This window comes from Chroicocephalus ridibundus, chromosome 2, assembly GCF_963924245.1.
Source record: "Chroicocephalus ridibundus chromosome 2, bChrRid1.1, whole genome shotgun sequence".
Taxonomy (NCBI): domain Eukaryota; kingdom Metazoa; phylum Chordata; class Aves; order Charadriiformes; family Laridae; genus Chroicocephalus; species Chroicocephalus ridibundus.
Window position 1 is genome coordinate 148,881,486 of NC_086285.1, and position 24,778 is coordinate 148,906,263.

Below are 24,778 nucleotides of genomic sequence, written 5' to 3' on the forward strand. Positions count from 1 at the left end.
CAGCAATGTGCCCTTGTGGCCAAAAAGGCCAATGGCATCCTGGGGTGCATCAAGAGGAGCGTGGCCAGCAGGTCAAGGGAGGTCATCCTCCCCCTCTACTCTGCCTTGGTGAGACCGCACCTGGAGTACTGTGTCCAGTTCTGGGCTCCCCGGCTCAAGAAGGACAGGGAACTGCTGGAGAGGGTACAGCAAAGGGCTACCAAGATGATTAGGGCATTGGAACACCTCTCTTATGAGGAAAGGCTGAGGGATTTGCGTCTCTTCAGTCTGGAAAAAAGACGACTGAGAGGGGACCTTATCAACACTTATAAATGCTTAAAGGGTGGGTGTCAGGAGGATGGGGCCAGGCTCTTTTCAGTGGTGCCCAGTGTCAGGACAAGAGGTGACAGGCACAAACCTGAACATAGGAAGTTCCACCTAAACATGAGGAGGAACTTTTTTACTTTGAGGGTGGCAGAGCACTGGAAGAGGCTGCCCAGAGAGGTGGTGGAGTCTCCATCTCTGGAGACGTTCAAAGCCCACCTGGTTGCGTTCCTGTGCAGCCTGCTCTGAGTGACCCTGCTCTGGCAGGGGGGTTGGACTAGGTGATCTCCAGAGGTCCCTTCCAACCCTACCATTCTGTGATTCTGTGATCCAGTCTGGTCTTGAACACTTCCAGGAGTGGGGCCTCCCTGGGCAACTTGTTCCACTGCCTCACCACCCTCACAGTAAAGAATTTCTTCCTAATATCTAATCTGAATCTATCCTCCTGCAGTTTGAAAGTGTTGCCCCTCCTCCTGTCGCTCCACTCCCTGACAAAGAGTCCCTCCCCATGTTTTCTATAGGCCCCCTTGTAGTACTGGAAGGCTGCTATAAGGTCTCCGTGGAGCCTCCTCTTCTCCAGGCTGAACAACCCCAACTCTCGCTGCCTGTCTTTATGGGAGAGGTGTTCCAGCCCTCTGATCATCTTCGTAGCCCTCTGCTGGACCCGTTCCAACAGGTCCATGTCCTTCTTGTGCTGAGGACTCCAGAGCTGGACGCAGTACTCCAGGTGTGGTCTCACCAGACTGGAGTAGAGGGGTAGAATCACCTGCCTCGACCTGCTGACCACGCTTCTTTTGATGCAGCCCAGGATGTGGTTTGCTTTCTGGGCTGCAAGTGCACATTGCTTGCTCATTTTGAGCTTCTCGTCCAGCAGCAGCCCCAGGCCCTTCTCCTCAGGGCTGCTCTCAAGCCATTCTCCACCCAACCTGTATTTGTGCCTGGGGTTGCCGTGACCCAGGTGCAGGACCTTGCACTTGGCCTGGTTGAACTTCACGAGGTTCATGGAGGTCCACCTCTCGAGCCTGTGCAGGTCCCTCTGGATGGTATCCCTTCCCTTCAGCATGTTGACCATGCCACACAGCTTGGTGTCGTCGGCAAACTTGCTGAGGGTGCACTCAATCCCACTGTCCATGTCACCGTCAAAGATGTTAAACAGCACTGGTCCCAGTACTGACCCCCGAGGAACAGCGCTCGTCATCGGTTTCCATGTGGACATTGAGCCATTGACTGCAACCCTTTGAGTGCGGCCATCTAGCCAGTTCCTTATCCACCGAGTGGTCCATCCATCAAATCCATGCCTTTCCAATTTAGAGACCAGGATGTTGTGCAGGACAGTGTTAAACACTTTGCATAAGTCCAGGTAGATGATGTCAGTTGCTCTCCCCTTATCTACCAATGCAGTGGCAACATCATAGAAGGCCACCGAATTCATGAGGCACAATTTGCCTGTGGTGAAGCCATGTTGGCTATCACCAATCACCTCTTTATTTTCCATGTGCCTTAGCAGAGTTTCCACGAGGATCTGCTCCATAATCTTGCCAGGCACAGCGGTGAGACTGACCGGTCTGTAGTTCCCTGGGTCATCCTTTTTTCCCTTTTTGATAATTGAGGTTATGTTTCCCCTTTTCCAGTCAGCAGGAACTTTGCCAGACTGCCACAATTTTTCAAATATAATGGAGAGCGGCTTAGCGACTTCATCTGCTAGCTGCCTCAAGACCTGTGGATGGATTTCATCAAGTCCCATGGACTTACGTACCTTCAGGTTCCTCAGATGGTCTCAAACCTGATCTTCTCCTATAGTGGGCGGTTCTTCATTCTCATAGACCCTGCCTTTGCCTTCTGCAACTTGGGCAAATGTGCAAGGCCAAATTACAGTACATGTGTCAAGTCCTGCTGTAAAAGTTAGTATCTTCCTTTCTGAAAATCTGTCTCAGAGTAAAGCAGGCATAAGAGTAAGTAGGTTATTTCTTCACTTCATCCTTATTCAGTACTTCACTTTTAAGAAATGAACGGGTGTATGATAAAGTATGAGAGAGGCTTCAAACTGGGGAGACACAATTCTGCAAGTTTTCTTGTACACACTGTTCCGGATGAAGCACATGTGAAATGTACCAGCACCCTTTACAAAGATGCTAATGCTTCACTTTCATGTCTGAAAATACTTCGGTTGGTACAAGCATAAGAAGCAAATGTGATCTTGGAATGTATCAGGCTGGTGACTCAGTCATCTTGTGATATGTTAATGTATGCACAATCTCTTCTTCCGACTTCTGCGCTACTAGTTTATAGAAATTCTTGACTATTTCCTGGGTATATGTATGTTAAATGATCTTTTACTTCATGTTATGCTTTGTACTACTGTATCTCGCCCTGGTTTTTTCCTCTAAGCTTTGGGGCTACAGAATTTGTTGTGTGTCCTTTTGCCCAGCCTTTGCTGTTGATTGCGCTTCTGAGTTTGTTTGCTGATGTGCAATGGAACTGTTTTAAAAACTAGTCCATTGGGAACTCATTAATATACCCCTCCAGTCTGCTAGTTTCTATTTCACTCTCCTTTTCACTGAATTTTTGACATAGTTTAAAATTCTTAGTCCGTTTTTTACTGTTGGATAGGGTTCTGATGTGTTGGATGTTTTACTGAAGTTCAGTTTATATCTGTTTCAGTCAATTGCTAGATTAATTTATAATCTACAGTTTGTTCTAGTAATATAGTATCCTTTGACTGTATTGCATTTTTGTTTTAATGTGTCATGTTGCATTTTTATCTTAATTTTTCTGGTTAATTCCCATTTCTAACATTAAAACAGTTCTGAAGCTGTTGTTTTATTGAGAACCTGCATGCTCATGGCTGCCTTTCAAGTTACTACATGTATGAATAATACCTCTCTGTTTGTCAGTAAGCAGCACACCTCCTTGTGTTAAATGTGTGGATATTCCTCTGGCTGGTTTGGTGGTAGCCTCATGCATCTGCATTGCCTGCCAGAAAAACGTGGGAGGAGTCATAGTTACTGATAAGTGGAATTGCAAGCAAGACTGTTTAGTCCTGCTTAAAGTAGGGAAGACTGACCTCAGGCTAGGTTTCCCAGTACTGTAACGAGTTGGGCCTTGAAAAATGTCCAAGGTTGAAAACTGCACAATTGCTCTGGGCAATTAGGTTTTTACCTTTTATCTAGTCAAAAGCTCTCCTCTTTGTCCACTATGTCTGTTGTCTTTTGTTCATTCACTGTACATCACTGAAGAGCCTGACACCTGTGCGGAAGTTATCTAGAAGGTATAGGAAGGTTGCTGTTACAGTTCTTCAAATCCATCTCTTCTTCAGGCTGGAGAAGCTCTGTTCTCTCTCAGCCTCTTCTTACAGTGCCCGTCTACCTTGGTGGCCCTTCACTGAAAGTTTTCATTTATCAATGTCTTTCTTAGACATTGTAGACAGTAGAGCCAGTATTCCAAAAGCAGTCTGAGTGCCAAGCTGAGGAGAATAGCTGCTTCTCTCTGGGGCTCTCAGTCTGCTGGCTCTGTTCCTATTAATACAGCTGAGGATGCTGTTGGCCCTCCTTGCCAGGGCACGTTGCTGGCTCGTGTTCAGCTTGGTGCCTACCAAGACCTTCAGGGTTTTTTCAGCAGAGCTGCTCCCTGGCTGGGCAGCGTCAGCCTGTACAAGACAAGGGGCTCTTCCTTCCCATGCAGAGGACTGTTGTCCTGTTGAATTTCATAAGGTTCCTGTCAGCTTGTTCCCCCAGCCTGTCCAGGTCCCTCTGAATGGCAACCCTGCCCTCAAGTATGTTGACTGGTCACCCCAGTTTGACATCATCTGCAAACCTAATGCAATAAACTTGTACAGTAAGTTGTTTACTGGAGCACAGGGTATAACTTCACATGCACAGTAGACCTGTTTGTGTGTTAGCAAAGCAGTTATAGTGCACGAGTCTGATGCATCATCAGGATAAGATGACTGACTTGAGCTCTTAGAAAAACTGGGTACTATTGGCTTGTGTGATAAGGCAAAATGTAAATTCTTTAAGATGTCTAAGGGTAATGTGATATTGCTGCTTGATGGTCAAACTGCTTATGTGGTATTGTGTAGACTTGAAGATGTACAACTAAATGGGCTTAAATATCTGAAAGGGACGGACAATAATTACTAACTGGAAAACGTCCTTCGCTGTCTCAGTAGAGCAGTCATGATTTTTGCAAGATTTCATTAATATATACATTTGGTCTGCAGAGAGGTTGTACTGTAGGTAGAACTTGCAGTTAGGTAGTCTCTAATGCATTAAGCTGTACACATACATATTTTACATGGAACAGGGAAGGAAGCTTACTTGTATTGTTAACACATGGCGTGGCATAATCTGAAAATTGTGAGGTGTTTTTGTTTATCCTGAATGTGAAATCTTATTTTAGGGGAAGGTCCATGTGATGCACATACCAGGAGAGTCATGCATGCAGATGGCTTTATGTCTCTCGGCCCTTTGGAGAAGTGGCCTGCCTTAAATTTGTTTCTATTGAATTGTTTCTCATCCTGAAATCATGCATACGTATGTGCTATGCAGCTGAGTGGATGGCAGAAAAGAGGGTCATGCGTTAGGGGGCTCACAAAATGAACTTGAATTAATGCTGAATCTATGTTGCAGGAAAAAGCTATTTTGACGTGTTTGAAGTGCTGATGCAACATAACAGGTCTTGGATGCATTTAGTTTGGGGTTTTGCTTGAGAAAAATGTGAACAAAAGCATCATGTAGAGAGCAGCGATAAGGATCAAGAGTTTTGAGAGCGTGACTTACTAGGAAGGACTGAAACACAGAATAAGTAGTAGTTGCTTAGCAAGAGGAGACTAAAGGGGACATTGTTTATGACTCTGCCTTGGTCTGAAGACCTACCATTTTGGCTAGAAAGCTGCAGGCTACGAGCATCTTGCAGGTTACTCTTAGGGCCTCTTTGTTTCTGGTTCCTAAGACATTGGAAGATGACAGAAAATAATATTTCAGTAATTAGCATAAGCATATCTATCTGCAGGAGGGGGAGAAGTGTCAGTGAGACAGTTGATCTACTGAGATGTAGCCCCTGCTGTTAGGAACCCCAGGTCACCAAGCCTTATGGAATATAAAGATTTTCTACTTCAATCTTTTTTCTTTATGAAAAAGAGTTTCTTTACGAATAGAGTATAAAGATCTAATTGTTGTTGAGCAGAACTAATCAAATAAAGACGTAATATCTATGCTTCCTCAGTTTTATCAATTAGACAGTTGTTTCATGTGCTGCTAAGTAACAATGTACTTGAGAATATTTGAAAGACAGACTACTTTTCTTTCCTTACCTTCTTGTGATTCAGTTTTTAAAAATCTTTACCCCATATGCGCTGCATGTTTGTTGTTTTTTTTTTTAAGAACTGTGAAAAATTGTGTACTAGACAAGCATTTAACAAGACTGCCGCCTCTGCCTTTTCTTAAACACATGTAAATCTAATGCATAACTTGCGGTACTCCTTGGAGGGGGGGAAAGAGGGAGAGATAAATCATCTTTTTCACATCTTCTTGACCTTAATAAGCTCAGTCATTAACTGAAAGCAATTTGCTTCAGTTGTTGACTTGTCTAATTTACTTGCTTTAGCTCAAAGGATACCTGTTCGGTTTATCAACATATTCCTCTGGAAAAGTAATCTTTGTAATTTCTGTGAACATTGAAATGAAGAGAAGATCAGCAGCTGAGAAAAACTGGAAGTTATTTGAAGTTTAAGCTTACCATGCAGAAAAATAGTAAAGGGAAATTTATATATTTTGCTCTATGCAAAGCTTGAAGATACTCCCAAGCAGTTCTTAGGATGTAGCGTGACATTGTTACTCATGGTACAAATCTTGAGTTCTCTGTACAACTCTTATTGCCAGAAGTCCAAAGGATGTGCTAGAAGCATCAGCAAACAGAAAACTGAAGGTCTACAATTCAGCTCAGATGGCATACTAAGAAATGAGAAATGTCACTCTTGTCATGTCAATTTAAATGAGCAGTGCCACAGGAATATTTCCAGTCAAGCAAAATTCAGTGGCACAGGGCCATACAGAAGGCAGTTAGTAGAACTCACCTATAAATGTTGGAATTTAACTTTTGTTGTCTTCAAATTACAGTTGAATAATGCCACTGATTATCATATATTTTAAGGTCAAAGCTGCCTCACTGAAAGCTGTATGTTCCTAAAACATAATGTTCCTAAAAATCTTTTTCCTGTCTTGTATAAATATGTTGGAACAGTAAGTCCTTCTCTGTGGTTATGTTGATGATCATATGTAACCATTCTTATGCTACAGTCATTTAATCTTAAGTTTCTGTATGCGTGCATCCAGCATTCAGACTAAATATTGGTCTGGTGTCTTTTTCATAGAATCATAGAATGGTTAGAGTTGAAGGGGCCTTAAAGATCATCTCATTCCAACCCCTCTGCCATGGGCAGGGACACCTCCCACTAGACAAGGTTGCTCAAAGCCCCATCCAGCCTGGCCTTGAACACTTCTGAGGAAGGGGGATCTGCAACTTCTCTGGGCAACCTGTTCCAGTGTCTCACCACCCTCCCAGTAGAGAATTTCTTCCAAATATCTAATCTAAATCTATCCTCCTGCAGTTTGAAACTGTTACCCCTCATGCTATTGCTCCACTCACTGACAAAGAGTCCCTCCCCATCTTTTCTGCAGGCCCCCTTGTAGTACTGGAAGGCTGCTATAAGGTCTTCCTGGAGCCTCCTCTTCTCCAGACTCAACAACCCCAACTGTCTCAGCCTGTCTTCATGGGAGAGGTGTTCCAGCCCTCTGATCATCTTCGTGGCCCTCCTCTGGATCTGCTCCAACAGGTCCATGTCCTTCTTATGTTGGGGGCCCCAGAGCTGGATGCAGTCCTCCAGGTGTGGTCTTGTGAGAGTAGAGCAGAGAGGCAGAATTACTTCCCTTGACCTGCTGGCCACGCTTCTTTTGATGCAGCCCAGGATGTGGTTTGCTTTCTGGGCTGCAAGAGCATGTTGCCGGCTCTTGTTTAGTTTCTCATCAACCCCTCAGGGCTGCTCTCAAGCCATTCTCCGCCCAACCTGTATTTGTGCCTGGGGTTGCCGTGACCCAGGTGCAGGACCTTGCCCTTGGCCTGGTTGAACTTCACGAGGTTCATGGAGGCCCACCTCTCGAGCCTGTGCAGGTCCCTCTGGATGGCATCCCTTCCCTCCAGCATGTTGACCATGCCACACAGCTTGGTGTCGTCGGCAAACTTGCTGAGGGTGCACTCAATCCCACTGTCCATGTCACCGTCAAAGAAGTTAAACAGCACTGGTCCCAGTACAGACCCCTGAGGAACACTACTTGTCACTGGTTTCCACTTGGACATCAAGCCGTTTACTGCAACCCTTTGAGTGTGACCATCCAGCTAATTCCTTTGACCACTGCCTTCTGTATCTTTCTATTCTAGTCTTCTAAATCCTAGATAGTTGTAATATTTTCTTTTAATTTGTGCGTCTGACATAACTTTTTCACTTCAGTGTTTCAAGCTGTTGTGGAGGCCCAGTCCTGTGAAATGGTAGTTCAGAATTAAAGCATCAACCATGATGTTGCAAAAGATCTGGTCTTGTTTCTGTCTAAACCAGCATGGCTAGAGATGTGATAAGCCAGTCCCACGGATTCCCTTGTTACACAAGTTACTGTTGACTCTTGAGGTTGTGCACAGGGCGGTTGGTGGTGTCAGGTTTTTCTTATACCTGTGGTCTGAGAACATCACCCTTTGGCTTACTGCTGGCAGATGAGGTAGTGATTGTGTGTAGCCTAGCAAGATGAGCCCATGTGCAACAGAGTTATCATGAGGAAAATAAGTAAAATGAAAGGATGAGACCGATTCCCATTGGTGCTGAGGTCTTATCAGGCCGCTACGTCCTATGCTGGGAATTGGTTCTACTTTCACATGCTTCCTAGAATACTAGGAGCACAAGGATGGATGAAAGATTTACTTTCCTCTCAAAAATAGGTAGCCTGATCATTTGTCAAGAGATCATTGAGAACAGCTTTGTAGTTTGCCATCAGGGAGGTTGTATTCATGTCTCTGCTACTCTGACCTGTTTTCACAATTGAGATACCTCCTAGTTTTATTTCTGAGACGTTAGGTGAAATGGAGGGGTCTGTGGGAACAGACAGCTCAAGCGCTCGGGCTGTGGGTGTTTGATAGCTGTGCCGGGTGCTTGGCCAGCTGGGTAGTCAGCGCACATGTTGCTCAGGGGGACTTGGGTTATGAAACACTTGAATCCTCTATCCATGTAGTGAGGGGGAAATAAAGCTATTACAGAGGGAAGGAATGAAAGTGGGCACTGATTGGAAGGCTAGGAATTACTATCTAGGTATGGGAGGCGGTGGCATTAGAAAAAAAAAACTATGAAAAACTGCAGATTAAAAAATGGGAATTTGTGGCAGTTCTTCTAGCATCTACTTTTCTCCCAGGTGCCTTCAACAGGGACCTTCCTTTTCCACCCCTACCCTCTGGTTGCTCTTACTTTCTTGAAGTTACCAGGGTGCTGTGAAGCACAGTAGGCCCTTCTGCCCTGAAGAACAAATAGCTTTCCTCTTTTACTTCTGCCATAAGGGACAGAAGTGGTTATTTGCGCAAGACTTCATTCTACTGTTGAATTGCGCAAGACTTCATTCTACTGTTGAATTGCGCAAGACTTCATTCTACTGTTGAATTGCGCAAGACTTCATTCTACTGTTGAATTGCACAAGACTTCATTCTACTGTTGAATTGCGCAAGACTTCATTCTACTGTTGAATTACTGGAGAGGGAGAAGATAACTTGGCCTCTGAGTGGCACTGCAAACTCTTTAGGTGCTTTTAGGCAAACTAGTAAGAAGAAAAAGAAAAATTAAATTTGGATTAGGGAAAAAAAACTCCACAAACAACACTGGGCTGTATACAAATGAAGTCTTGTATATGCATTTGTAGTATGGGGCTTCTTTATTTCTATCTAATAGTGGGGGAGGAATGCAGGGAAGGGGGGCAGGGGAGGATGAAGATACTTGTTCTACGATAGGAGTGCTCTATGTATAGGTTATTAAGGCATGTGTGTGATCCTGGATGAGATCAGTGTTTCTTCAGCTGAATCCTTTGACTTTTGCTTAAGAGTATTTGAACTAGACTGCTCTTGAAAGAAAAAGATCAGGCTGCTGGCAAAGCTTGGATGTGGGCTGAAAAATTTGGAACAGGTCCTGTCAAGCAGCTGTTGGAGTTTTTCAGTAGCTTGCCAAGGGGGCACCTGTTGGGTTGCAAGGTCAGGTAGAAACTTTGGTAACAAAATATTTGACCTGGAAGAGGAGAATGTTGGCTACCGTTAGTCTACACACAAACTTTTAGTGTATTTTGTTCATTACTGAGTTGACTTGATTTCCTCTAGAGACATTTGTAGGGTCTTTAAAATCTATTAATGTAACAAGAAATAAAGGTTTCTTGTAGGTAACTTTTTAAAAGCTGCAGTTAGTAAATAAGGGAAGAAGTATCTTTAATGTATTGAGTGAATGTAGAAGGATGCAAAACTACAGCGTCTGTAGACTTTCAGAATTTCTAGAAAGTTTTTAAAAGTAGGTTTAAAGTCTTGACAGTCATTTGTAGCTATAAAAACTTAACATAATTAATGCCATCTATAGATCAATTTTTATCTTGCAAGTGTGGGAACGTTCTCCCTCAGACTTCTTTCAATATCTAAAAAAAGTAGAATTAGTCCAATGTGTATTTCCTTATTATATAAAGAACACCCCAGGAGAGTACTTATGTTGGATCTGCTAGAAATCACTTTTTTTGTTGTCCTCTGCAGCTTGCCCTATATAGCAAATGTAAGATATTTTCTATGGTGGTGTGGGGTCTTTTTTGTTTTGTTTCTTACTTTTTGTCACTGCAGAACTTCCTGTGTTGTGTTGGTATTTTTCTCCTCTCATCTTGATAGTTTCAACTATCCATATAGAAATGTGGGAGGGTGTATATGAAATTTGTGCAAGTATTTGTCTAACCTCTTTCCCAGTGTTGAAGTCAGGATACTAATTAAAAATAATAATGCGTGGAAGTTACTGTCAATCTATAGCAAGTTTCCTTAGTAACTCAGGTGAGGCTTACATAGACATACAGTAGATTTCCATTCTCAGTCTACCATGCTAAAATATTTTTTAAAAATAGCTTTTGTAAGGTTTGTTTCTTCTATTCAGTTTGGTTTGAAATATTTGTCTAAATATATTCAGTTAGAGAAATTTGGATGTATGAAAATAGGAGTGTAACTAATCCCATTGTAGCCTGAAAATTTAACGTATCTCATTTACGTAAGTATTTTGGGCTCCTTAGTAGCAGGTACTTAACTGTTGAAGGTGGAGACCTTGTGACAGAGGCCCGACTTAAGAGATTCATCTCAAAAAAAAAATGCATGTTTGTGTCTAAATGGATACGTTAAAAGAACACTTTTCTGGACATGTGGAATTAAATGCTTTCTGTTGAATCATCTAAGTACACCGTTGCATTCTGTTTATCATAAATATCACGACAATCAGTATAAAAAAGTGGGGTATACTTCAGGTACAAATTGTTGTCGATTTTCCCTGTGAAATTGAGGTCATCAAAATACAATGCCCCAATAAAAAGAACGGTGCTTAACTTGTGTTATTTATTTATTTAGAATCTTTATTGTTTATCTATAGGCTGTATGTGTTTGTTATAGACAGGATAATTGTGAAGTGAAACACTATGTTCTTTGTTTTATAAAAAAGCTTTAAATACTCTGTACTTGTCAATCCGCGACAAAAAATCCCAACTGATTAGATCGAACATGCAGGAACTGTAGATCGTCTCCCCTCTATACGAAAGCCGACTGGGTACAATATAAAGCCAGTTAAACAGTGGTTCCAGAAATGTTGCTTTCCTGATGGGCTCAATCTCCTATTTAGTCTTCCTTCATTAATAGCTTCCTGGATAGCAGCAAGTACTTACGCAGTTAGTTGATCCCCAGTTATCAGTGGTTTATATTGGTTGAATTCTTAAAGCATTGCAGAGGAATGAAGTCTGTATTCTGGCAGCCGGTTGTCTGTTAGGCAGAGTCACTGGGAGCGAGCTGTGTAACTGGTGAATTAGATGTCTGCCCACGGGGCTGTAGTCAGCAGCCTGTGACAGTACTGAGAGAGGAAAATGAATTTAACACGCACGTTGCCTCAATTTTTTTCAGACACTGGCCAGAAGAAGACCCCAGACAAGAAAGATGGTCGACGAATGTCTTTTCAAAAGCCTAAAGGGACTATTGAATATTCTGTAAGTTACTGTTTTATTGTTAGAATGTCATTACATAGCAAGTGCAGACTTAGTTTCATTACAAAATACAAGCACAACAGTAATGTGCATTAGCTTTAATCTTAGAATTCTTTGTATCTGATAGCTTATTTTGACAGGAATTAAATCAGGAATTAACTAATGTTCTTGAGTAATGCTTTTTTTAATTTCTTTGGGGTGTTTTTAAGTTTGGTGGTTTTCTTTTCTTTTCTTTTTTGTTTTGTTTTTTTTTTTTTTTCCAAAAAAACCCCAAGATAATCAATCTGACTGATTCACTTTTAGATAACTAGCTAGAAATGGTAAACAACATTAATTATAAAATCATGTGCAAGTTCCCTGCTTTCAGCTTTATTATTAAACTGTTGACATCAGGAGAAATAACAGAACGAAGATGGGGGAAGCTATATCTCAATATTGACCTTCTGGCATTCTCTTAATAATTTTCATAGATCTATACCTTTTACTGTACAGATCTTTCTGCAGCAGTATCTGAAAATGGAGCCTTTATCTGCCTGTTCTGTTCTTGAAATGACCCTCAAACTGTGCTGCAGTCAGCTTTTCACATTTGTGGTTACTAAGGGAAACTGAAGTGAGAAGTATCTGTCTTGTGTTATATACTGGAAATATAATTAAGCCTATAAATAACGCTTATAGGGCTGACATTAAAATAGGGAAAGTCTGTTACAGTTATCTTTGAATGATTTTGAAGCCAGACATGATAAAATAAAAATGAGAACTTCTTTATAAAGAAGTCTTTACTTGACCTCTTAGTGTTCTGTTATTCCAAGAATAAGAGATGCGGGGGAAACTTAACTCTTAATGTTACATCGAGCAAAGCTGTGATATAGCTTGACTACTGAGAAGGCTGTGATAGTCATTTGGAGAGAGGCAGAGAATGTGTGTATTGGAGTGAGAATCGCTTCATTAGTGTGGCTTATGTTGGGAATTTGAATATAATTCTAGCCTATACCAAAGACTTCCTTGTAGTTGAAATTCATAAAAAAAAAAATAAAAAAAAATTCTTGCTGCTTAGATGCTGGCAACTGAAGAATGGTAAGGTAAATGTGACCGTTGTTTCTAGTACATTAACCCCATTTTGTCTGAAATAATTGGAAAAAAATGCTCTGGTTTAGCTCTGTAAAACTGGGGTTCCTCTTCAGTCAGTAAATTCCTTAACTTGTCTGTTGCCACTACGTACATGCATTTGCCTAGATATGTAAGATTCCAGGCAAAGCTAAAGCACCAAGCTTTTCCTTTTTAAATTAGTATCTTTGTGTCAAGTTGTCATATACTTCTGCAGGTTTCTGTTGTCCAGTAGGTGGGGTTTTATGTGCCAAAATAACTTTCTTAATACGTACTGAAGTATGCGTCACTTCTTTGTGAGTCAAAAAGACAATTCACAAGAATCAAAGACTTTTTGTCTTTTAGACTTATGCCAGCTTCTAAAGGAACCTGTTGTGTGTATGGAACAATATATTTCAAATGCCATATTCCGTCTGGTTTTGCTGTACATCTTACTCATGAAGTACCTAACTAACATGAAGTTTTCAGAGCTTTTGGTTATGTGTCATACATACATGTTTTAATAAAAAACATAGATCTAGCCTTTAGGAACCAGGGTTGTATTCACTTACATGTATAAGAGAGGTCTGGTAACTATTGTGATAATTTACTACTGTTACTGTTTATGACTTTATTCCGTGTGGAGTGATGAATTTATGTCTGGTTTCTGCCTTCCTACTACCTCTCCAAGCAGTGACACACACGCATACATATACGCACACAAGTATTTATATATCTGCATGCATTGCTGCTTTGAGAAGTAAAAGAAGGATGAAGGCTGAAACCAGACTTCCCGCCAGTGTTGTTGAAAAGTTAGTGGAGTCTTTTGCTTTGGGGTTTTTTAGTAATAATTTAAAGTGTTAGTTTTTCCAGTGACTACATAGTTTTAGGAGTGAAGGGCCTATTTGTCTTCCTGAAGTTTGGAGTGAGATGGAATCTCACTGATGCAAGCTGTGGGTTTTTAAGGTGAAATACACTTTCCATCAGATTATTTTAAAGAAAAAGAAAATTCATTACTTTGGGGACAAATAAACAATAAAATATATTTTCTCTTTAAAGCTAAAACCAAAAACCAGTTAACGTTTAAGATTTTAATCTATAATTCCCAAAGCATAAAAACTTGTAATTACTGTTCTGTATGTAGCACCAGCAAGAAGATATCAGCAGATTGCTACTAAGTGAAGGAAACAAGCCCTAAGCTTACCCAGGCTGTTAGGTTTAAAAGAATGCCACAGTTCATTTTCAGTGACTGCCTTTAAAGGATACAGAAAACTCCAGTTTGTTTTCACTGTTAATGCTTAGACAGTGAACAGATTAATTTTTTAAAGTTATTATAGTTTCTTGTTTTCTGAATGCCAGTCAACAGATTAGATGCAAATTGTTATTATCTGTTTTCTCAGAATTCACAGTTGGTGAATTGTTTTCCAAGCCAATTGTTTTCCCCTTCTGCAGACAGATGATGCGTGTGAGCAGGCTCTTAGGACCAACAGAGCAGATAGTTTAGGTGAATTATTGTTACTAGCTGAACTTTCTTTAGTCCTTTTTATGTTGTGAAAATAGAATTTTTACATTGCATGTTTGACATAATTTCATTATATTAACATTGCATTAGAAGTCTTTTGTGTTAGATATTCTACGAACATAAACAGTGTCTGCCTACAGGTGTTAGAAGAGCCAACTACAGGTAAATAAAGGAGTGTAAGCAAACAGTGTTGGCCACTGGTCACCAATGATAACGGCATGCTAGCAGTTGCATGACTTCAACAGGAGCCTTCTAACCTCCTCTTCCTTTTGGTGAGGAAAACGAAATAATTGGCTATTTACAGACGTTTCTCAAGTGCAATAGGCTATACAGGAAAAGTGCTACTTGTTTAAACAAAATCATGAGTGAGCAATGGAAGTAGATGATCTGGTTTACTGGTGGTGTGGAGGCTCCAATGTAAGACTTCTCTTCCCCTGCTTCACTCCCTCCTCTTTAACTCTGTGGGGAATGAAGGCTGTGCTTTTCTCCTGAAATAACAGATAAGCACCTAACACACAGAGTATGTTGTCCAGATCGTGAGAAGAACCTGGTATCAGTTAATGAAGGTCACACAAGCATACAGTAGACCAGAGTCTTAAGACTGAGTTTTAAGCCAGAGTCCTCAGTGTTGAAATACTGGTCTTCTGCATGTGGATTCCCAGTTACTTGGTGGTAAGTCAAACATATGGAAATTGGGTATGAATTCTTGTTTTGTTTTAGTTAGAAACCAGTTAGATATGTATAATGAGAACAAAACTACAGGGGCTTCAGAAGTCAGCTTCTTAAGGTAAAAGAAGGAGAAAGTTTTGATCCTTTTTCTTAGTTCAAGGGGTGTGGGTGGCAAGTGTTTCTGTGGTGACCATCAAGCAGCTGAAAGTTCGCTAGACTTCAAACCTACACAACTACTTGGAATTTCCTGTTGTAATGACTTGCTGAACATCTTTATTTTGAGAGCAGAGAAATGGGGACTGTCTGCTAATATCTTTCTAGAATAACTGGATTTTGCTTTCAGTCCTAGGGTAGCTTGGATAGGGTGCGCTAAAGGTTCTCTCTTCTGGTATATGCCCCTGTCATAGTATTTTTCCCAATTTTGGGGAATTCAGAATATGTGAATCATAATGATGGCATATAACTTTCTGTTGTATGCTTTGCCTAATTTTAAAGTTATTTTTGGAATAGCTTTTATGATATTTACAAGTTCCATTTTCCTGATGTGGCATATTATAGGAATTAGACCTATTAACAATTAGTTAATATGGTCATAATCTGATAGTTCTAAAGGCTTGAGTACAGCACCAGAGTTGTGTCCTCTTCTCCTTTTTGTTCTCACCCCTCTTTCTAGTCTTCCTGTCTCTTTAATTATTATTTTTTTTAGTTCCTTTTAGTACTCTTAAACCATTGTTTTGTTGTTTTCTGTTTCTTGGACATCTAGTATTGAAATACTTATAAATAAATAAATATTTTTTTGTGCACTCTCATTCATATGTATTCAATGTGTAATTTTTAATGGAAGAATGAGTTATGTCTAGTTGTTGAGATGCAATGACAGTAAAGTTCATTAAAATACCAGTAGAGAATTTGGTTTTACGTAAGTTTTTTTTTTTTTTTAAATAACTTCGCCAGCTGCTAAACTGACAGTAATGAAGGCAGTTTGAACCATGGACAGTGGTGACTCTGAAGCGCTTTGTCTTCTGGTGCACACAAGCACACCTGGCAAACATGGGTATTTAAGCAGTGCTCCCTAAGTGGCAAAGGCCTAATGGGATGTACCTCTGCTCAAACAGGGACACAATTATTTGAAGAGAGTGTTTGATTTGGGATTTTATTTTACAGGGAAGATGAAAGGTGTGGCCCTTTCTGTATCTAGTCATATCTGTAAAAACTGATTTTAGCAAACTTATAATTTTAGGCTTACTTATATACATACATATGTGACTACATAAGGTAGAAGTAACTAGGTAGTAAGGCCTCTGTGTCTTACATCTGCATGAGAGAGTTGATGACTAATAACTCTTGTTACTGTATAGGAAAGCTACTTATATTTTAAGAAGCTCTCTTTCAACAGAAGTTATTGTACAAAGCAGAGTTCTTGTGTGTCTCTCTCTTTTTTTCTTTTTTCAGGTTTAACACAGTCCTGAGTAAGTGATTCTTGTTCTCTTTTTATGTTTTCATTAATCAGTATCTTTCAATTGTCATACTCAAGTCAGTATACTGAAGGAAGCAAAGCTGTGTTGAACCACTTCGAAGCACCAGCTGGCCTGCTCAAATCCATTTCAGGTTGTTTCAGGGAGTAAAATAGTGTTTCCACGTCTGGTGGTTGTTTTTTCAGAGGTTCACTTCTGTTTTAACATATCTTGCCGTTCTTTTAAAATCATGAAACAATGTAATCACTGTTCCATCATCCATTGCCCTTCTTAAAAGGGGAAATTGTCCCATGAAGTCTCAGTATAGTGCTTTAATATCCAAATATTTATATAAAATTCTTAATATTCAGAATAGCATTTAAATAGCTACGTGCATAATATATAGAAAGTTTGTTTCCTGGGCGAGGAGGAATGACTTTTTGCCCTCTCTTCCACTGTTGAACTGATGGGGAAAAAATGACTGGAAAAGCTGGGAGGTGGCTGTGGTATGTGGTGGTGTGGCTTTTTTTTTTGTGTGTGTGTGTGTGTTAGTTCTTAAACTATGCTTTTTCACAAAGTTATTCTTTCAGCTTTTGACAGTTCAGATTCTATTTTTTGAAACTGTAGAAAGCCTGAGAATTGGAAAATAGGCCTTTGAATTTAGGGAGGTACTTCAGGAAGTCTTTATTACATGAACAGTTTCTTTGTTTTAAGAAGGTATCAGTGCTCGCCTCTGAAATCCCATGTAGTGTGGAGATCTGCCTGTGCAAACTTCACAGCCAAATAAGAAAAAGCAGCTTGTATTTGCCTTTCTTGTGCTTATCATTTGTGAGATAAACCCTTTAGTTGCCAAGAGATCTCACCAGATGGTTTTATTTCTGAAGTCTGAAAAGAGTGGGTGCACTCTCAGAGGGCTTAAGTTTTGTGGTTTTTAATTGAATGCTTTTAATTAATTTATTTTATATTGTATGCTAGTCTAAAATCTCAAATATTTCAATCATTAAGTGATGCCTAAGGAATATTTACCTAGCAACTAACTGCTGTCCTCCAACATTTATGTGAGAGCAGACTTCTGAATTAGGCAAAGCTTTTGAATCTTGCTTTATAGTTTGTTTTAGCAAACCTGCTGTATTATGTAGAGCTACTGATGGAAATGCTGCTGTTCTTTGATTTGGATGTCAGTTTTGTTAGCATCTATGGAACAAGTAGTACATATCTGGTCAGGTTACAGTCCTGTTTTGATTTCTGCTTTAGTACCAATTTAAAGTGGCGTATGAGTGGCATATATTTTTCACATATCTATGTGATCATACAGTACTGAATTACTAAGAGATGCTACAATACAGTCTTCCATACCTGAAATACTAGTAGAGAGAGGAGTTTGCTGCTTTGTTTTGCTTAATGGCTTCCTATATGAAGAATTGTCATAATAGAATTAGAACTTTGTCTTAAAAAAGCTAATTGCCATTTCTTTGGCAATGAATCTAGCCTGAAAAATGCACCTTCAGAAAATTATAATGAACTCTGTATGGAAAGGAATTCTTCCTTAATTATGTTTGTATCCCAAACTGCCCTTTGTTTGTATCTGTTGAACTTTAACAGCCTTCAAAGTACATTATATTTGTAGCACTTCTTGCAGGACAGCTCACTTCTCTATTTAAAGGATATAGTTCGCTACTTTATATCTGTCAGTTATTTATTTTTTTTTTTTATTCCTGTAGTGTCAACATGTGTTCCCTAACATGACAAAACTTTGAAAAAAGTTAATAAAGAGAAAACAGTTATTTTCCTAAATTCTTTTGGGGCTGGTGTTCAGTGTTAAGCTTTGGAACTTCTAAGTGTGAATGTGTTTTAAGGAGCAATTATTTAACTTTTTATATACGACTTTTGTTTTGCAGCCAGTAGGACCTCTGCCAGCTGTTCTCACAATGCAAATAAAAATTATTAAAATATTAAATATTTAATCATGCAATATTAACTAATACTGTAAAATGTGAATATGTATTCTTCCACTCTGGCAAAATGTTTGCTGCTTCTATGAAGAATGAACGTGCCTCGTTACATTCTGTGGTCCGCAAAACGTATAATGCTTCATGGTTATATGGAATATACTAGTTCAACTGGAATGACACACAGTCGAGTGTGGTGGGAAGCAGGCTAGCCCAATGTATGTTTTATTACTTACCTCCACTGCAGTATGGTTTCAGAAATAGTGTTTTAGTCTTTTGGTTCCAAACGCTGCCTCTTTCTGTGTGACTGTGTAAGGTCAAGGCCTACTCTCAGAGCAAGCAGTAACAAATGCTATTAAAACATGTATGCTCTGAGACTCTTCCTTCCCTCCCCTCAACCCTACCCTCAGGTCTCTTTCTGCCCCGGTTCAATCATTCAAGCAGAAGTAAAGGATAACTATCTTTAAGTCTAGCAACAGTTGACAAGGCATACAAGACGTGGTGCTCTCAGGGTTTTGTTAAGGAAGTGAGTGAGGAGCAGAAGATACCTTGCGGGTATGCAGTCAGCTAATGATGATATTCGCTGGCTTTCTCAAAACAGTTTTGTGTAGAACATACACTATGAAGAAAAACGTATGTTTGTTTTTGACTTTTCCCCCCCTGCCCTACTTTTCCCTGGAAAATTTAAGTAAAAGAAAGGGAATTTGAAAGAGAAAGCATTCTTTTCTGTAGTTGTCAAGAAAACTTAAAAGTTACGTGATTAAACTGAAAATAGAAGCAAAATTAAACCCGTGAATAGTCTAATAGTATTTATATAGAGTGGAAGGTGTATATCTTCTGCAGATGTAATAAGAGGGACAAGTGAGAAGACATGTAAGACAGGAGTCAGTGGAATTTTTCTAACTGTGCTCCATATTTAGCAACAGAAATGTAGCTTTGCTTATATTGATTCATCTCCTCTTAACTGATAGGACTTATTTTTTCTGGTATAGTGTTTATGAATTCCTGTGCCGTTATTCAGTAAACTTCTGGTTGCATGCTCCTTTGTCATATCATCTTCACTATTCTTAAGTGTGTGCTATAAATTCTTTATTCTGAAGTGCTCTCTGAGTAAAACTTTTTCCTGTTTGCTTTCTTCTGTTGGTTCATATTGAATACATTTTGGATGATAGGGGTGAGAATAAGAGCTTGAAAACAATCCTTTCCATACTCAGGAATCACCTACTCAAAATGCTTATGTTCCATCTGCTGTCATACTGGTTGACCTGTTTTACTTCAGTATGTTTGCTTTTTATCTCGATGATGGATTTTACTTGGAAGTCAGGTTAATAGAAGCTTATTTCTGTAGGAAGAGAGTGTGCTTGTGTTTTTAGAGATGGCTTCAGCTTTTCTGTAAGTGAAGAACTGAGGAGTTGAAGAGGGAGAATGAAGGGAAACCAGTCAATTGTGTATTGGTCCAGTGGTACCCAGCAGTGAATGTAGAGACCAGAAATTCTGGTGCAATAGCTGAGCCTACAGCTCAGCTCAGAGTGCACGGCTGACACTTATGGCCACCTGGAAACATAGTGGGAAGGCAGGTGGCCTTGTATGGGGTTGCAAAAGGCTAACATGTTGGGGTTTTGGTTGGGTTTGTGGTTTTTTTGTTTGTTTTTTTTTTTTTTCTTGCAATCATAACATATGAAGACTTAAAGTTCATCAAAATCTTGGTAAATCTACACGTGATAAAATTTATAAGCCGCTATTTGAACTAACTGCTTACAGGTTTGTTTTTTCTTTTTCTTTTTTTTTCCCCAATTAATACAGGTGGAATCAAGAGATACTTTAAACAGTATTGCCTTGAAATTTGATACAACACCCAATGAACTGGTTCAATTAAATAAGCTTTTCTCCAGAGCAGTCGTTCCTGGACAGGTACTATTACACTATATATGTTACTTATCCAACAAAGACCTTTTTCCCTATATTTCTCATCTCTACGAGAGAAAGTGTTAAAGTACTTCTCTTACTGGTTTTCCTATTGGCTTTGTAAAAGCTCTTCATTTTTTCAGTTTTCTCTAGCTTGTGAATTCCTTGTGCCTATTAAATAACTACCTAAAAAGGGAACATGTAATGAAGCTACCTGTCTCTCTTAAATAAGATCAGAGGACTTTTCAAACTAAATACACTTAATGGTATAATAACACTTGGGTACAAGCTAAATTGTTCCTTTGCAAGCATAGCAGGCTGTTTACTAACACTAGCTCAGAAAACAAATTCAGGGTACAACTTACAGACAACATTCCTGACTGCATATTACTGCCTGCAATTCTATTTTAATACATTGAATAATGGTTCTATTCCACTCTGAAAACTTTACCAGCAGTATATGAACTATCATTCACTTCTTACAGTTCTTATAGGTGACTGTTATTTACAGCTTTTTCTTTCCCTTTTTTTTCCATTCACTTTTCACTCCTCTTTGAAAACCAGGCCTGGAAACAAGTGATAGGTTAGCTACCGTAGTAACCATTGACCATTTGATTATCTCACTGTTTGAAAAAAATCTTACTTTTATTTCTGATCACTGCAAAAACTTCATCTAGGTAGCTTGAATGCTGACCATGGCCAAAGTAATATATTTAAGGGGTGAATAACCCCCGGTGTTGGTTTTGTTGTTTTCTTTTGTACATTCAGTGCTAAGAGCTATGTCTGTGAACTCATTCCACAGCCTGTTTCTTGATTACTCAAATAGTAGAGTAATACTTCAAATAGTAATTGCTATTTGAATAGTAGAGTAATTACTTCAAATAGTAGAGTAATAAATAGCAAGAGAAATAATTGGGCAGGTCTTCCTTGGACACTGTATTGTGAGTGTTTCTGGCATGCTGTATACTTCTTATGCTTTCTATCTGAACTTTTTCCTCAATTATTATGACTAAAAGTCAGTGTTATCTGAAGATAGAATTTAAAAAACTTCAAAAGCAAAAATGAAGAAGTACTTTGTGTGGTATTGGTTATTCCCTCAGCTCATATTTTTTGTTAAAATTAGTGGGAGCAGGATTGATTTTTCTATAGCTTATTTTGAGAAAGCATAGCAAATACACCTGAACTGATGGGAAATCTGAAGTAAACCTGCAAACATAACTTCTAACTACATTATATCTTCTTTATAGATTTTGTATGTTCCTGACCCAGACTACATTTCTAGTGTGGACAGCTCCCCCTCTCTAAGTCCTATAAGTCCCCTCTCACCTACATCTTCCGAAGCAGAGCTTGACAAGGCTACAGTAAATGTAGGTATACCTGATGTCCTTGAAATTAATTTTCCCTTACAAGATAAATGTTACAGATGCTATGCTTTCTTCTTAAACTATTCTTTCATTTGGGGGAGAAAGTACTTTACAACACCCGGAGCTGAAAAGTAAAATAGTACCTTTTAAAAAGTAAATACAAGCTTTTAATCTTTGTAAATGACAGGTTTTTGTGTGAAAGCTGAAGGCAAGTTGTAGCAAAATACTATTCTTGCACACTGAAATCTTAAATACTAGTTCCTGTTGCATTTCTGTATTTGTTACCTTTCAGAACTAGTTAAACATTTGTCTCTAATCTTATTGATGGTTTTTGTAGCAGTGATGCATTGGCAAGAATGCTAAAAGCTAAAAGGTAAGGGCTCTCCCTGCTCCCTGGAGAGGTGCAGGAGCGGATTCTCTGGTTTCATTTTGCAAAACAAACTAAAGAAAAATAAAACATCCACAAAATAAAAAACACACACATAAAAAAAACCCCAAACAAACAAAAAACCCAAGCCTATTTCAGTGAAGGGCTAACACAGAGTTGATCATTGTTGACTTCTACTCGGTAGTTCTACCTTTGTAGACTTTAAAATACAAAAATCGTTTAGCCATTAAAGCTGCTCTGTAATTCACCTCAAATGTAGATTTTTTTTTTTTTTATTATTATTTTTTTATATTTTTTTTGTTTTTGCTAGGAGCTAGCTTTGTAAAAGCATGTCTTTCCAGGAGCACTGGTTTGCTGTCAACAGAATTCATGTGGAGAACACCAACCAGGAAGATACAGTATTGGAGCCTGAGCTTCTCTGCAATTTAAGCAATTATGACCTCATTCAGATGTTTCTTAATATGTCACTGCTGGTCTTTTCCCAGTTAATATTATATTTTCTCTCAAATAACAAACTTTCTTGATAGCACTTCCTGATAGTGCTCAGTCAAGCTGTCAAATGTCTACTTCAGGATTCTGTGTGCTCAAAGGTTTGAGACTTTAAGCATTTATTTGTTTATTTGCTTGCATGATCTGGGTCTGGAGAAATTTAAATATAAAGGTATTGCATTGTTGCTGAATAGGTTCCCAAGCTGCATTACAAAGACTGTGATGACCCTTCTGCTGAAAAATACTATTTCGTTTTGCTGTTACATCTTTACACTGACCTAGTATGCCTGTCATTTGTACTGAATAATTTCTGTTACGTTTTATAGCAAACTGAAGCTGTTGTAGCACAGTAAATAGACCAGTTTGCAAGAATACATTCCTGTATATCAGTCTCAGAATGACTGTAAATGCTAGTATAGGCCTACCCATATACCATATGTCGTGAGAAGTTACTCAAGGGAAAATTGTTACTTTTACTACTAGAAATCAGAGCTCTTCCTACAATGCACTAGATCTCATGTCATACAAAATACCTTATTCTTGCTTTTGTGGATTATTTTTTTTTTATGCTTGTTTGCATATAGTAGATAAGGAGGCTTAATAATGTAAACATACCTGTAATTTATTTGGAACTTTTTTATTGACTATATGCACATAGCAGAGATAAAAACTTGAAAGTGGAGAAGAGACAAAGTAGATTAAAGTATTTTAAAAGATTGTTTTGTTTAGTGTAGGCAGTTCAATGTTAGAAACAATTTGAGTGTTAAATTTCATTTAACTGATGCTTACTACTTTGTTGCAGAACTATTTTGTGCATCTTATTATATGTCATGGATCACTACAAGCAGTTCTTAAATGCTTCAGGGAAAGTCAAGCAAACAAGTCATGTGACAATACATCATAAAGTGTTTATGGAAGCTTCTGTTTCTGAGGTCTTTGGAAGTACATGTAAGGAGGGAAGGGATGTTCCTAGAGACAGTTTGTGGAAAGAAAGCAAAAACCAGAAATCTCTTGCACTTGTCAGTGTGGACTCTGTGTCTGTGTGTGTGGTTTTGCTTTTTAGGCAGTCTCTCCAGCAACCCAAAAAGCACTCAATTTCTATTTGAGCAGCTAAGGCTGTGGAGGGGTTTGTTCTTCATGATAGCACCTGTTTTCTGTTTCTCTTTGCTCTTTTGGATTGCTATCCTTATGAAGGAGAGAAATACTAGCACACATTCTGTAATGCACTGTCTTGATGTCTGCCTTCTTTGACTCTCCTCCAATTTTGGCTCCGGATTTGCAGTTTAAATCTAAGCACGTTTCAAGGTAAAGGGTGTATGTTGTTCTGCCTGCATAATGTAAAGGGGTCTTCTCTTTGTGCTACGATGGTTGAAATCGATGAGTTCCTCCTAGAAATCGAATAAGATGACTCACCAGCATCTGAACTCTGTTGAGGCAAAATAGAAACTTAAGATATGCTCTGTTCTTTTGTTTCTGTTTTATCAAACACTGGAGTAGCTTAACATAACCATGTGGCTACATACGAACCAGCATGTGGCTAATGTAAGATCTGTATAATCCTGTTTTTTTTTTTTTACGTTCCTACACTTAAGCTAGGATTTCAGTGTGTATTGCAATAGGTTTGTTAGTGTCAATGCGTATGTAAGAACTCAGCTTAGATTTTTAAACCTTTCTTATGCTGCTGGGTTTTGTGAAGGGTTTCTTCATTTGGCAGTTTGCACGTATTTGACAGGATCCAATAAGCTTTACTACCTAAAAAATTTAAAATCCACTTCAAAATAATACGTAGTGACAAGGGTGTTGTCATTAAATTTGAAAGCCTGACACCAGTATTATTCCTGCTTCCATGTCGCGTGGCGATATGAATGAGAAATAGCTGGCTTATTCACAGTGGACTTGGATATCAGCTGAGGACTCTTGCAGCCACTTGCTGAACTGTGTGCCTCACAAAGGTGACTACATAATTTTTAGGAGAAAGGCGTATATAGGAGGAAAACTCGTCTCAAGGAAGCTTACTTTTTAATTATATCTTCATTAGCTTTTTCAGCAAAATTCAGTTCAGTGTTCTAGAAGTAGTTTTGGGTTTTTTGTTTGCTTTCTAACTAAAATTGAAAGATGCAGGCAAAGGCTAAAGTAGTGCCAGAGAGATGACGAACTGAAAACAATTGTGCATAATGTTCCTGGATATGCTTAAAGGCATTTGGCTGCAATCTGTCCTAGTGAATAGAACTGAAGAGAAAAGCAGAAAACCAAAGGGAACGTAGAAGTTCATAGTTCTTATAAATAGTAATATTTTATTAGTAACTATAAATAGCAATTATGTGTGAAATGGAAGTCTTTAAATGTTGGTTAAGCTCCAGAACAAGATTG

The 24,778-nt window shown here is 39.1% G+C and overlaps 1 protein-coding gene across 12 annotated transcripts in view; it reads left to right on the forward strand.

Annotated features, from left to right (window-relative positions):
• The window catches only part of OXR1 (oxidation resistance 1), a 295,905-nt gene that overhangs the window by 210,166 nt on the left and 60,961 nt on the right, over positions 1–24,778 (forward strand). For 10 of the 12 annotated variants that reach the window (XM_063327385.1, XM_063327389.1, XM_063327383.1 and 7 more), the window contains 3 exons: positions 11,506–11,588; positions 20,066–20,173; positions 21,415–21,534. In XM_063327385.1, coding sequence (XP_063183455.1) covers positions 11,506–11,588; positions 20,066–20,173; positions 21,415–21,534 — 311 coding nt within the window. The remainder of the gene's footprint in view (positions 1–11,505; positions 11,589–20,065; positions 20,174–21,414; positions 21,535–24,778) is intronic. The other 2 variants (XM_063327393.1, XM_063327394.1) reach the window with 1 other exon arrangement.